The sequence below is a fragment of the Eumetopias jubatus genome, unplaced genomic scaffold, assembly GCF_037043125.1.
Source record: "Eumetopias jubatus isolate StellerSeaLion01/CBP00866 unplaced genomic scaffold, mEumJub1_p1.0 scaffold_17, whole genome shotgun sequence".
NCBI classification, from domain to species: domain Eukaryota; kingdom Metazoa; phylum Chordata; class Mammalia; order Carnivora; family Otariidae; genus Eumetopias; species Eumetopias jubatus.
In genome coordinates, this window is record NW_028274823.1 from 15452022 (window position 1) to 15467902 (window position 15881).

The window sequence follows — 15881 nt, forward strand, 5'->3', positions numbered from 1 at the left end:
GATGCAACTACCTATTGTATGATCATTCCTGTTATATATTACATTCAATCCTCATCAAATGAAGCTGACTATGTATAAATGGCATCATGAAATAACATTGAATATCACAATAGGGTCATATTCCGCTACTGCACAATCACACCATGCAAGGAACTATGCATTAGCTGTAAACAGTAAAGTGTCATTACCTTCCAGAAATCCAAAGAACCATGAAAAGTACATAGATAGTACTAAACATCAATTATATTTGAATGACTTTCATAGTGAATGAAGCTGTATTGTATGAGGCAGCTCGGGATATTTCTGTCACTGCTTTCTACATATATCCTGTAGTCACCCTGAAGGGAAGAAAGAGTTTCAAACAAGATCTGTTAATGCTACTGAGTTCTAGGGAACTGTTGTCAAAATGAGGCCACACAGGATTCTATGTCCCAACGTGAAAGCTCTTTTAAATCATTTCTCCTTTCTGCCATGATTCGGATTCGTGAATCGTTAAGAATATGCTCAATGTAGGCAACGATCAATTTATTCTTTAAACTGAAGACTTACTCTTATGACATCAACGTGTTCAGGTTAGAAATAAGAATACTATAGACCCTTGCCAGCTCTTCTCTACTTGTATTCTAAGTGGATAGTTGGCAAGAAGGAACCTGAATCATATTAAAACTTGGGAGGTGTCACCTCTAAAATACTTCTCATAATATTTGTAAAAGGTAGATAAAAATCTAGCAGCTAGGAGAGGAAGGCCAACAGAAGATGATCTGTTCTTACAAAAATGCAGATGGATCATTAAGTCTGATCCAATGATTCCTAGGCAATTAAAAAAATTACCACAGTAGAGCTGAAGCTTGCACACAGTAAAATAACCATTTCAGCTCTCTTCAGGTTTGGTATTGGAGGGTTTTTGGAAGGAGGGGAAAAATTGATTGCTGGACAGGTTTTTCCATGCTCTATCAGCTCTGATAATGAGTTAGGCAGTTGGCAAGGATGACAGGAATGTCCTTTTCACTCAGAATTCTAATAAACCTCCTGTGAAGTTGCACATACCATCCATCCAAATGGACTCATTTTGGTCTGCATTCCAGTTAGGTGGAAAATAGTCACATCCTCAAACTGAGTGTGGACACGATATGGTCATGTGGAATATTTAAATACACTACCTTACATCCCACTAAACCCAAATCTTGCTTTTACATTTACAGTGAGATAAAACAACATTTAAAGCCATTGCAATTAGCTCATTTTCTGTTCATATACAAGTGATTTAAGTTTGCTTATGAGGCAAAAACTGTACAATTCTCATCATCCAGGCATTATAAAATGTCTTTCTTTAAAGTCTTGGGATATAAACAGTTGGGTTTATATGAATTACATATTTTCATCTGCATTAAGAAACAATATACATCTTTTTCCAGCGTAATTTAATGTTATCTATGATAAGCCTAAGAGAGTCGTAAAAACTGACTTTATCACCCGTGACCATCAATACTGTTACTTTCATAAAAGTCACGAACATTCTCTGGCCACTCGGGTCATTGCCCTTTTGGAGGGAACTGTACTTGAGCCCTGGGACCATACAGAGATTCGCCTCCATAAAAACTGAGGCCATAGACCAGCCTTAATGGAAGTCATTTACAAAATCAAAACATTTCAGAATATCCAGGAGCATTTTCTGTTTCTCAGACACAAGTTCCTTGACGTGTTGAAAGGTGGTGTTTTCGATTTCGGACTCCTGAAGTCTTGTCTTTACTATCTGAAGGCTTCTGTTGTGAAATATCTATTAGGGCACTGGCAATTGCAAGGCCTGCAAGAAGAGGAGAAAATCATTCAAATATTTGGTGAGATATTTCTGGGACAGTGACAGTGGTGTCTTAGCACACTATTTTTTTTATTGTTTTATATTTAGTCATCATTTAGCTGTTTATTGGAAGTTACCATGTAGTTTGCCCTTTACTTAAAATGTTTCTACAACTGAGACAAATGAATGTCACACATGAAGAAGAACAAGGACCTAGCAGTTAATTGACTCTGACTTTGGATGATCAAATTCACTGTGTGACAAAAACATCACAAACAGCTGTGGATATGACCCCGCACCTTAGTTCCCATGTCTGAACACAAGTTTGTTCTAGTTGTACACAGAATTTTCAGTGTTACCATTATTTTTTTGTGTGTAGAACAAAAAGCCATTGTATTAAGATTTTTCTAAAAATTTTGAGCAGTTTTAGGTTTAAAGAAAAATTGAGCCAACATCGATACATGATTACCAACTAAAGTCCATAGTTTACATTAGGGCTCTCTCTTTGTATTGTACATTCTATGGGTTTGAACAAATGCGTAATGTCATATATTCAACGTTAGAGTATCACACAGAGAAGTCTTACTGCCTTAAAAATCCTCTGTGCTTTACCAGTTCATCCCTCCCCTTCCCCTAAGCCTCCAGTAATCACTGATCTTTATTAAAAGTCTCTATAGTTTTGCCTTTTCCAGAATGTCATATAGTTGGAGTCATATAGTAGGAATCATTGTACCTAGCCTTTTCAGACAGTCTTATTTCACTTAACAATATGCCTTTAAGTTCCATCATATCTTTTTTGGTTCAATGTCTCATTTCTTTTTGGAATAATATTCCATTGTATGGATATACCACAGTTTGTTTATCCACTCCCCTATTGAAAGATAGTTTGATTACTTCACATTTTTGGCAATTACAAATAAGGCAGCCATAAATACCTATGTGCAAGTTTTTATGTAGACATAAGTTTCCAATTCACAAATACCTAAGCACGTGATCATTGGGTCACATGGTAAGCCTGGTTTTAGCTTTGAAAGAAACTACCCAACTATCTTCCACGGGAGCTGTGCTATTTTGCATTCCCACCAGCAATGAATGAGAGTTCCTCATTCATTGTACCGCATCTTTGTCGGCATTTGGTGTTGTTGGTGTGTAGGATTTTAGCCATTCTAATAGGTATGTAATTAAATCTCATGGTGGTTTTCATCTGCAATTCCATAATAAAAGCATCTTTTTCATATGCTTATTTGTCAGATGTATATTTTTTTTTTGGTAAGGTGTCATTCAGATCTTTTGCTCATTTTTAATTGAACTGTTTGTTTTCTTATTGTTGAGTTTTAAGAGATTTCATTTACATTTTATATACCAGTTCTTTATCAGATATGTGTTTTGCAAGTATTTTCTCCAAATCTGTGGCTTGTCTTTTCATTCTTTTTTTTTTTTCAAGTGTTTTTAAGAAGTAAGAAAACACCCAGGTGCAGAGTTGTCTTATGCACAAGCAGACATGGAAGAAAGACAGCTCGATATTTCTTAAACATAAGAAAAAAACCTTGAGTATTATCAGCAGACTATCAACACAAAAGTGGATCTCTAGCTATCATAGGTAATTTAAAGAATACTGTTTTGTTACATCATTTTGTCTATTGATCGACAAGAACATTTGGTAAAATGTTCATGGATAGAAAAGACATTCCTAAATTTGTAGAAGCAATGGCCCAGCCAGATACTCTCGTTTATCATAGCTATACATGAAGCATTCTAGTTTCTGTTGAGTCTCATGTAATTCTTTTTTTTTTTAAGATTTTATTTATTTATTTGACAGAGAGACAGCAAGAGAGGGAACACAAGCAGAGGGGTGTAGGAGAGGGAGAAGCAGGCCTCCTGCTGAGCAGGGAGCCTGATGTGGGGCTCGATCCCAGGACCCTGGGATCATGACCTGAGCTGAAGGCAGATGCTTAACAGTAGAGCCACCCAGGCGCCCTGAGTCTCATATAATTCTTGAGTAAAACAAAATGTGCCAAGTCACTATACTAAACCAGGAGACCAGCCTGCTTGCTTTAAGGAGGTGACTAAAGGACTTTTGGTTCATTTTCCTGTCTCCCGGGTCTTGGAGACTTGACGCTGGGTTGAGATGAACCAAGCCCTGAGCCCTACAGACATCTCCTCAGTGTGCTGCTCTTAGAAGAAGGCCTCACTTTGGATCTTAAGCTATGGAAGATGCCATTGAATTGTTTCACTTCTGTGGGTCATTTTTTTCTAGGTAAGCCTCAAATATGACCTGGCAAGAACAGAACTCCAGAGGTTTATGAACAGAAAGAAATGTCAATGGAAGGAAACAGTGTTAAGAGGAGGGTCAACAAGCCTAGTGCAGTATTGTAGAAGTCAAGGGATGTCAGGGTTCAAGGAGTCTGCAGAGAGTACCAAATGGGCCAGCAGTGAGGCTGGATACAGAGCCCATTAGATTTCCTCGAAGAAGATTTGGATGATCTTTGAGTCATTTCTATACCTAACTGAGGAAGGAAGTCTGAAAGTTAAGCAGGGAATGGGGTGAGAGGAAATGTGACAATACATAGAAATCCCATGTTCAAGCTATTTGGCACTGGAAAGAGGTAAGTGAGCAGCTGGTACACAGGGGGAAACAACAGGTCAGATGAGATATATGTGAATACATAGGATCATCTGAGTACATATAATTTTTTTTTTCAGAAAAGGTATTTTTTTTATTCAAGTAACTGCAAATAGGAAACCAGATGGGGGGGCCCCAGGCTGGGACAAATAATGGCTCCCTCCTCCCCAGCAGAACAGGGGGGAGAAGGTGGCCCTACACCCTCGATGGCCAATACAGCCCCCCCCAACTCTGCTGCAGCATCCTAAGGGCAGGGCCCCACCTTCCCTGGGACTGGGGTGGTCAGTAACCCAGCCTGTTCTGCCCCATATAATTTTTAAAGGAAAAAGAAGTTTTATGTACATGTGAGAACAGAAGAGAAGGTATTTGTGGAGAAGGAGAAATTAACGATGCTAGGGAGGGAAATGATTAAAAAGTTATAGTAATCACTGGCTAGGCTGATAATCTTAGATATTTACCTTTTAAGGGTTGCTGTTAAATAACCTGATCTTTTAGGATATTGAATAATTATTCTGAATTGCTTAAAGATAACGCAAGTTCAAAGGTTCAAAGTTTAAATAAATATTGCTTTCTTGACCTCTGAAGAGCACATATGAACTTCTAAAGTGTCCCACATAGATGTTTCAACCATTATTCTGCTGTAGGAAATAATTACTTTGTTATTTCTTCAAGGGAAGGAGCTGAAGCACATGTTTTTTTAAAAAAAGACTCACAGGCCCCGGTTGTGCTAACAAAAAATCCGGTACAGGCAGACCTAAAGTTTCCCCAGATCTCTTGGCATCCTTCTGTCATAATTCACAACCTTCTGTTATTTCATTCCTGGAACCCTCTTATCCAGAGACAGCCAAATATGACAAAGAATATATGTCTCCTTTAATGTAGACAGAGACCACTTCCACTAATTGCAAGGATCACAGCTTCTAAATATGAAATCATGTTATTCATTAAACTACTGCATGACCCAGTCCAAAGGAGTTCTGAAAAACAGTACTTTTCCATTTACATGTGGCTACAAATGTTGTTTCCCTTACAGAAGCTATAATGTCAAGAGAGAAGCAAACCATTTGAGTTGCCCAAACAGAAATTCCGTGCTAATCTGAAACTGCCAACGTACCTTTGTATTTCAGGGTATTGGAATTCTGAAGCCTAATTAAAGCAGTGTCTCACAAATATCCTGGGTTTGCTAATGATTTGTAAGCTTGGAAACACATTCCATTGAAAATAGTAAATCTATAAGCCAGACTTCAGTCCTTAATTTACAAATAAAATCGCATATCATGCTTATTTTTAATTTGACAAATTTTTGTTCTTTCCTATGGAAATGGAGCTACCAACGACATTTACAGATTCTGCATAAATGGCCACGTGTACATAGGAACCTTGGATTCCTGCAGGCAGTGATGTTTAGTGTCCCCCACGTGTCCTCCCAGAGGATGCTCCAAGGCCACGTGCCCACTCTCATTCTCTGGAGGGGCCAAACAATGTTTTTGCTTAGATTTAAGCTTGGGTCCTTTATACTACTACACAGCTTGTGGCACCCCATCAGTTACTTTTTTTTATAATCTTGTAATTTAATTATGAACAGCATAATGATCATAACTGCATGCGTGTATATGTCAGATTGTTGGGTATAAGTTTTTATTACTATTATTTCACTTCTTCATATTGTACTATATGGAGAACTCTAACACAACAACCCAGAAATTGCTAGGTCCTCATTCAACCTACAAGAAGCCCTGGACAGAAGAATAAATAAGAGGGACCAGGTCCCAGACTTCCCGAAGTGTCTAGTATGTGGAAGACTCTAAAAAAGAAAGAGAGATTGAGAAATCAGAGTAGTTTCTAACCTTGCCCTTCATTATACTTTATTGTAGGGAATCTTTATTTTATTTATAAATTTTTTTTTTAATTTTTCTAAAGATTTTATTTATTTATTTGACAGAGAGAGACATAGCGAGAGAGGGAACATAAGCAGGGGGAGTAGGAGAGGGAGAAGCAGGCCTCCCCACGGAGCAGGGAGCCTGATGTGGGGCTCGATCCCAGGACCCTGGGATCATGACCTGAGCCGAAGGCAGACGCTTAACGACTGAGCCACCCAGGCGCCCCTATTGTAGGGAATCTTAATTGATAAAAAAGAAAAGTTGACAGTAGCTCTTTAAGAAAACCAATATTACTCCCCTTTCCCTGCATGTAACATGTATATGTTGATGGGAGAGACTAACTATATAAATAGGCAATAGCCAGATGATAACGTAACTCTGTCCCACAAATGCAGCAGCCTGCTCAGGAAACCAGCCCCTATCTGCAATAACCAGACTAGGAAGCCAGCCTGCCATGTCAGGTTTGTGGGAAGTCAGACTGCTATCTCTACTAACAATCCAGGAAGTCAAACAATTACCTCTGTATCAATGGGTCCCACCTACCCAACTTGATTAATAACTGACAACTTCCCTAATTTTTGTCCCATGTTCCAACTTAGGACCAACCAGAGAAAGGCAAATATGCACCCCTAACCAATCATATAGGATGCCCCATTTCTAGTTAATCTGACTCTAGCTTTCCTGTGCCGATAGGTTCTAATCAGTGCATACTTGAAGGCTTCTCTTTTTTCCACTATATCCCATACATTTGCCTATTTTTAAGTGTCTGCTGAAACGTAAGCCCGCAATGGCGGATGACTCCCTTGCTGGAGCAAGTTCTGAATAAATAGCCTTGCTTGTTATTTTGTTGGTCTTGGTTTATTTTCACACTGGTGATGAAGAGATAAAGGTAGCTTGAGATCTTTCCTGGGTTGTTTTTTTTTTTAAATGCATCAATTAAATAAAAACAACTTAAAAATAATTTATCCATGTTGCCCTTTGAGGCAAACATTTCCTCCTTGTTTAGATTTCCCCGGGAAATTTGTCCCCTGGGGAGAGGTTTTCTGGTGCTGACCCCACACTCCCTGTGCCATAGAGGAAGCGCTTCTTGCCAACAGGATGCCATGCAGTGGTACATGCTGCCTGTGGTTTGAGTTCCAATAAAATCAGGTCACTCTAGAAGATCATTTTTCAAAACATCACATAAATCATCTGATGAAATCCACTTATTGTGTTCTCTAGGCCTAGCATAGTTCCTTGTTATCAAAGCAATACAATTAACCAGGGGAACAATTCATTATTTTAGACTGGTGGTCTAAAGGAATTTCATTTACCATGTCAAGATGATGCACAGATGCTGCAGGCTGGCAGAATTTACATCAAAATATGCCGGTAGATTCAATAAAAATGCTGGGGTTTAAATATTTATTATAAGCTTTACCTTTTTGCACTTTTAGTTTTTAAATACCAGGCACTATGACATTTAGATTATTTAAATATGAATTATAAACCTCATAAGAAAGAAAGTACCATCTTCTGTTTCCTATTCCATTTGCCGTGGCCTTGTGGTGTTGCAAACTATCCCGTGCTCATGTGGAATGTCACCGGTGGCTGTTCTGGACCACTCAGGGCTGGGCAAGCTGGGAAGGAAGCGGACTCCTTTGGGACCATGAAATTTCCTTCAGAACAGGGGCACAATTTAGTAGTTACTGGTTTGGATGCCAAGAGCTGCCACAGATATTTAGGAAATGAGTAGAAGATACACCAAAATCAGACCTTTACCCAGATTCTTGGGGAGAAAAAAAACCCCAGCATTTCTTCCTAAAATTAAGAACTTTGTTTCTCAAAAACATGTGCAGACATGCCCTAAAAAGAAAGCAATAGAAATGACTGAGAGCTACATATTTACATGGTAAACATATCTTTTTATTTTTTTATTTTTATTTTTTTTAAAGATTTTATTTATTTATTTGACAGAGAGAGACAGCGAGAGAGGGAACACAAGCAGGGCGAGTGGGAGAGGGAGAAGCAGGCTTCCCGCAGAGCAGGGAGCCCTATGCGGGGCTCAATCCCAGGACCCTGGGACCACGACCCGAGCCGAAGGCAGACGCCCAACGACTGAGCTACCCGGCAGCCCTAAACATATTTTTTTAAACCACAAATTTGCAATGAAAACCACCAAGGAGAAACATTAGGAACTGAGTTATCTTTGGTAAAACTCTAGTTTTACTAAAGCGAAATGGTATTAGTAGACTCCAGCGATAACAATGTAATCGTAAAATTACTGATGTGTGTTTTTTTACAATTATACAGAACAATTAATAAGTACAGTAATAAAATACTGCACATCAAGTGAAATTGCCTTGGAAAGAACATCCTCACTTTATATACAAACATAGCACTTCCATTTTACATTTGAACAAAGCCTCAGAAAAGTCATTCATTTTGAAATGCTCTCCTCCCAAGTCTGTGTAAAAGCAGGCACCACTATATATTTTAATTTTCCAGGAAAACAGCTTCATTAGGCGTGAAAGGTTAATTGCAGGTTTAAGTGGAGCTCAGGGAACAGTGCAGGGTCTGCAGTGAATTACACAGTCTGCTTTAGGACGACTTGAATGAATGCTGTAAACTGTTTGCCCTGCTGAAATGTTTTACTACCTCATTTACTATCTGTCTTCTTTTACGGCTTGTATTTGTAGTTCTTCTAAACCTTTAATGGCTACAGTTTTATTTCACTGTAATCAGATTTAAATGGAAATACCATGCTGGGATGTTTAAATGTTTTCCTTCTGATTGCATACAGCTACATACTACTGATCAGAGTTCTGGCTATCCTTCACGTGATTACGAAAGTGACTTTGGGAAACTGATGTTACCTAGACTCTAGCTTTTGTGCAGACTTAATTTAATATTCAGTGTGGCCACCCTTGCCAATATGCAACTAGGGCTGGATACATAATTAGAAAATATGCATTTCCATTTTAATTTATCCGTTGGAAGGCCAGTGCAACTGAAGTCATTATTAGGCAAAACTCCAAAGGTTACATTGTTGAACCAAAATTGAAATACTTCAAGTACTGAAAATACTGGAATGACAAATGGACTAGTCATATTTGTCTGAGAGTTTAAAGAAATGTTTCCCTTCCCCTACTAAGACCCAATGACAACTACAGATGTCAGTGTTTAAATACAAATTATAACTGTATTCTGCTTATACAATTTCGTTTGGCCTTTAACACATCATGATATTTTAAAATTTCATTGAAAGACACACTGTACAAGTTTTATGAAATTTAATCCTACTCTAGCACCACAGATGCCACCTTCTGTAACATTGCCAAGCGTTCCCTAAATTGTATATGGACTGTTCTCTGATTGGTTAGAATATGCTGAGTAAATAATGGTCATTACTGTCTCAAGTCATTGTATCATGCAAATCCTCATGCTTTTTTAACAAGTAAAGTTTCTTTTGGATCTTACCAGTTCTTTTTTGTTTCAAAAATTTTTTAGATTTATTTATTTGAGAGAGAGAGAGAGAGAGAGCACAAAGATGAAGAGGGAGAAGCAGACTCCCTGCTGAGCAGGGAGCCTGATGCCGGGCTCTATCCCAGGACGCTGGGAGCGTGACCTCAGCAGAAGACAGATGCTTAACCTACTGAACCACCCAGGCACCCTGGATCTTACCAGTTCTAATTTTAATTACATAGCAAAAGATTTTAATTCATTTAAAATATTTTGATATTTTTTTAGAGCCACCAACATTACCAGAATCAGCCTTGCAGCTACCCTTCCACATTGTTAAGTAAATTTCTAATTGAGAATACCCTCATCCTAAGCCACCTGGGGAAATATTTCCTAGTATTTTCTTACTTCAATTAAAGAAATCTGATATATGATAATTCTTTATTTTAAGCCCCAATCATCTTTAAATTAATTAAAGTGCTGATCATTCATTGGAAAAATCAAACTACAGCAATATTGTAATAATGGCAATATTTTATTTTCCATTAGGTAGAGACATTGTATTTTAGCATTTCTACTAGTAAAATGTCACTGGTTGCTTTAAGTTAAATGACATTATATGTGAAAGTATTTATAAACTATAGAGTTTTATATAAAGCTAATTAATAATTTTAATAGTAAAACAATCAGTTACTGCCACTACCAGTAAGAAATCACAATCAAATTACAAATGTACAGAAAACTCCAAAGTCCTAAGTATCAAGAAAGTGTCTGAAGAGCAAATCGCTTCACTCAACTATTATTTCCTGAGTGCCTACCATATATGCCAGGCACTGCCCTGAGTCCCTAAGAATGTAGCAGTGTGAGACAGAAAAGATAAAAGATTCGATAGTCCATGGAGCTTCCTTTATAGTGGGCCAAGTTCTTGTATTCTTTTGACCAAGTTATTGTGAAGCTTAAATGTGAAGGGCTTAGGAAAGCACCTGGAACCTAAGTACTCACAAATGTCAATCATCATTACCATCATCATCATCACCATTATCGTCATTACCAAGTGAGAAGTTTGAAGTCAAGTAGGGAGCAGTTGACAAAACACAGAGTACTCAGAACTTTGCTTCTATCCTTTAATGGCATTCATTCATTTATCCAACAGCTGGTGTGCCTACTGTGTGGAATGCCAAATAAGGAACAAAATTGGATAGAAAGGTGAATTCAAAGACTCGAGGACAGCATCAATTTAGAACAACATTGTCAGTGAAGTGGTGCAGTGTTCAGTCCTCAAACCAGAATTGTTTTGATGCCTTGCATCACCAAATTGAGAATTTGCTCATAGAGATGCAGATGACTTATGTGTGTTGCCATTCATTATAGAATATGAAAATAACTGAAAGTGGTAATGGCAAATAGAGGAAAGGCAACATTCAACAGAGAAACCACTGTTTATATTAATAGTGCTTGTATTATTGGAAATACTACTAATAATTAACTTTTATCCACTTTTTAGAGTTAAAAAAATGCTTTCCCATTGATAATCTAGGTTGTTTCTCAAGACAGTTGTGCTGAAGTGGGTCAGGAAGTTCTTTCTCTCCCTGCTTCACTAATGGCCCAAATGAGGCACAGAGTAATGAAATGCCTAGTTCAGGCTCACACAGCCGGTGCTCGGGGTAGCACCTGAGCCCAAGGATTCAGATGCTTTGACTTGAACTCTGCTCACTTTATACTATTAGAAGGAAATTGCTACTTCCGTACAAATGAGTAACACATGATTTTGAGCCAAATGGGGAAAAAAAAACAAAATTCAAAAATTGGTAGAGGTGTGAAATCAGTTAAGGTCAAAGTCATTAATTAATGCTGATGGTAATAAAAACAATAACAGCAATATTTTTTTAAAAAGCTCTATTCTGTTAACATTGAAAGCTTAGTATATGCCAGACATTGCCCTCAGCACTTGATGTGCATTATTCTATCCATTTATGCAGATAGAAGTAGATGACAGCACAGGTTCAATCGAAAACCGTGTTGAGGGCATAGGCAGCTAGAACGACTCCCAGCTTGCTGGCTTGAGTGGCCAAGTGCATACAAATGCTTTTCACTGGTATATGAAGGAGGAACAGAACAGCCAAGGAAGGTGGTGAATCATTTGTTCGGTTCTAGACGTACTGAGTTCAGTGACCCGTGGGACATCTTAGCGGAGATGTCTAGCTGGATATGTGGGTGGGAAGCTCAGGAACAAAGTCTAGCCCAGAGATACCCAGGGTGTTTTGCATGGATGGAATCCGAAGGCTTTGTAAGTATAAGTTAAGTAACACTAGCTGTTATAATAGTTAAAGCCTGACATCTCAGCAGCTCAACATGTTAGTTTATTTCTCACCATGTAAAGTCCAAGATGAGTGTGCTGATTGGTGACAGGACATGTGTGGGGGAAAGAGGTGAGAGTGAGTGCAGTGCCTGTCCTATGTAGTTACTCAGGGACCCGGCTGATGGTGGTTCTGCCATCTTCAGCTGGGTTTCCACGGGTGCCTTGAGCATTGACATCTAGATGGCAGGTGGGAGATGGGAGGGTAGAAAAGCTCATGCCACTCTGCCCCAATGCCATTAGCAAGTACTACTCTGCAGAAACAGCTCTCCACTAAAGGCGGGAGGTGCAAATGATGGGCGGAGAGCCAGCAGTCTCTGCCACCGGGGTGGATGCGGCTGCCCTTGGTAGAAAGAACAGAGTAAGAAGGAGGTAGAGCCAAGAGGAGAGGACTGGCAATGGTGGAGGGGAGCCCATGAGAAGACAGACCACCCAAAGAGGTAGGAGATAGGCAAAAGCAAGACTGTCCACAGACTCTGTAAGAAGACTAGTCAGGGGCTGGTTCTAACCTGCGGATCCTGTTTCTGTTTGTAACAAATAGCCACCAAATTCCATGACAACTATAAGCCAGCTGAGTGTGTGGCTTCCAAACTTTTCCTGATCTGAAATTCAGAAGGTCCCTTGAGAGATGTCTCTTGGAAGGAAGTTGGAGTAGGTGGTTCCTAAGGTCTCTCTGGCTCTACAGATTTATGACTACAGCTGCCTTTCTTCAGCAGGCCCGCAGCAAGGACCCAGATACCACTCTTGTACACGCTCTCAAGGGGCCGCAGAGCAGGTGGCCACAAGCATGACTGCGAGCGAAGTCAGGGGACTGGCTGGGTCCAAGGACTTCCTTGCCAGAGACGTGCATTTGTTCTTGCTGCTTAAGGACTTATGAAAGCCTGGACATACTTCTACCAGAGTGAGAACCACATCGGTAATAGTAGGAATGGCGTGTACTTACTGGTGGATGTGGTTTCCATGATGCCGATAACACTAATCAAGAACTGACTCCAAGTTTCATATCCAAGAAGTAAGGAGGATGGACGGTGTCCAAGACCAGTCTGGGATTAACTTTATGTCTAGCAATCTCTGGACAACCGAATAGATTTTTTCTTTCTTTTTTTTTAAGATTTTTATTTATTTATTTGAGAGAGAGAGAATGAGAGATCGAGAGTATGAGAGGGAAGAGGGTCAGAGGGAGAAGCAGACTCCCCGCTGAGCAGGGAGCCGGACGTGGGACCCAATCCCAGGACTCCGGGACCACGACCTGAGCCAAAGGCAGTTGCCTAACCATCTGAGCCACCCAGGTGCCCCCGAATAGATTTTTTCTTAAAAAATTAATTTTCTAACTCTTTATGTTAAAATAGAATTTTGTATTTTAACTCTGCCTACCCCCAAGACTGGGAGCACTTTAAATGTAAGAGCTGTGTTTTTATTCACCTTTCTATCCCAATGCTTAGTCTAAAATAGGTGGTCAATAAATACTACTTGAATGAGGATTAAATGCGGTTATCATGATTCTGTGTGCTGCTAAGCAAGTGAATTCTGATTAGAGGTCTCAGTGTTATTTTATCTTAAAGGTATTCAGAAATAGAGGCTGGTCTCCTTATTTTCTCTATTCCTGTACTTACATGCAAAGAAGACTGAGTGGAGCATGGGAATAGTACAGGGCAGGGAGGGACTACCACAGCACCAGTGTACCTATAAATAGTCTCTTGTCCAAGAAGGTGACCTAGGGGAGAGTCTCCTGCCTGGTGCCATTGTGCTCCCCTTAAGGCCTGAACACACTTATGCCCAGACAGTGAGAGCAACCCTAGTGAGCATCTGGCTCAGTATCTTGGTCAACAGGGTCTATAAACAGGTTTTAATATCTGCGGCTGTGTGTACAATATTGATGAAAAATTGAAACAGCTGCAACACTTGCTTGGCAGCAAAGCATTAGCAATTCAGCTCTCCCTAAATGCCTTTGGAGAGACTGAGTATTTTAAATCAACTCTGCAAGTCTCATCATAAGCTTCTTTCAGTTGCTGAAAGAATCACTTCCCAAAAGGAAAAAATCAGTTCACCTTTCAAGTTCTGATCTCTCTCTGGAGATTTGTGCAAAGTTAGAGCCAACACAAAAACACAAATAATTTTTTTGAGTTCTGATACCTATTTATAAGAAACTAGATTATAGTTTTCAGTCAAGGTTAAATAGTGTTGGTGTGCTGTGAATCACTGTTTTCCACAGCATTTATATAAGGATACATGAGAGTACAGTAGACAGACTCAAGCTTAAAATACCATGTAGAGCATATAGACCACGTTGACTATAGAAAGACAAACTATCAACTTAAAAAAATGAAGTTTAATATTGTCCAAGGTGATGTTTCTGCTCCCCTAAGTTCACAGCAGTCAATTTATGCCTTCCATTTAAAACTCTTAGATCATAGCAAAAATGGGAGGGAAAAAAAGCAAGATATAAAATTATGCAAATCCTCACTGCTAGCCATTTAGATAAAATGGAAGAGAAAAATGCTATACAGAATCATGATTTTTCCATTAATATTATTATAAATTGCTTAGACCTTACCAAAAGTTATTACAGATAACTTAATGGCCAAAGGCATTTTAACAAAAACAGATGTGTCTGTAACCAAATTGATCCTTGATAAATCTCCTTTGCTGAAGGAAAAGGCAGTATAGTTGGACAGTGTATTTCCCAAAACAGACTCCAAACCATTCCTCTGATGTTTGCTAAGTGATCCAAGATGCCAGATAGTACACATTCTCTCAGTAATTCAAAACAGGGACTTTGGGGAAGTAGTTTGTTTAAATGACCTCCTTTAATCTAACAGAAATAAGTATAAAAGAAACCTTCATTCTCTGAAGCAATTTTGAGAATCTGACCAAGCATGTCCCATAAATGCTGACCCTTCTGAGTGAAAAAAGTATCATTTTGCCCCACTTTGCCTTTGGAAACAATCAAAGTGTCCTATGAGCTACTGTAAATTGAGAAGTGTCACAGAGAGTCAGCACTAGTGGGAACCTTTCAAACTCTACAGGCAGGTAAATCATAGAGGGAGCAGACTTCAGAATGATCTGGAACTTTCTGATGTTATATCCAGGGGGATAAATATGGCCCTGCATTCATTCCAAGGTATCTGCAGACACAAAAATTCCCATACATTGTTCTACAATCCTTGACTATAGTTTCCTAAATGACCATAGTTTCCTAAATTTCCAAATGTATTTGTAGAAGGGATATCTTGCTAATCATAGCTTCTTGACAGGGTGGCAATGAAAGGGGTTAAGAGATGGATGGAGACAGAAATTCTCATTCATACATGTCATTATAGAAGGCCCACTGGAGAGAGAATCAGAATGTCATTTGTGGGAGAGATGGAAGACTTTGCCTTCTTTATTAGGCATATTCACTTTGGATTTTATCTACCTACGTTCAGTAAGTGCCTTAGCTGGCAGGAAGATGAAAAAACTTGCTTTCAGGTCAATAAAGGAAATCTCTTATGATCAATGGTTGATTAGAGCAGGATCTTCTGAGCAGCAGGCTCTGGGCTGCATTCTGTAAAGGGTTTTCAAATTAGTCTTACTCTGAGGTCTGGGCAAGGGGCCAGTTCATCATCCAGCTGCCGCTGACTTTCAGCCCAATAGTTGATGAGTTCCCATAATTAGAGGAAAATATTTTTTTAAATAAAGAAAAGAAACCGACATTTTAGAGGAATTAAATCTAAGAAAGTATAGAAGTACAGCAGAAGTATGGTACTATCAGGTTTTAAAAAATGTATATGTTTCAAGACACAT

The 15881-nt window shown here is 39.1% G+C and overlaps 1 protein-coding gene across 1 annotated transcript in view; it reads right to left on the minus strand.

Moving 5' to 3' along the window:
- Positions 1-1679: 1679 nt before the first annotated feature.
- The window catches only part of ATRNL1 (attractin like 1), an 867795-nt gene continuing 853593 nt past the window's right edge, over positions 1680-15881 (minus strand). The window contains exon 29 of the mRNA XM_028121803.2: positions 1680-1804. Within this exon, the coding sequence (XP_027977604.1) occupies positions 1680-1804 (125 nt within the window). The remainder of the gene's footprint in view (positions 1805-15881) is intronic.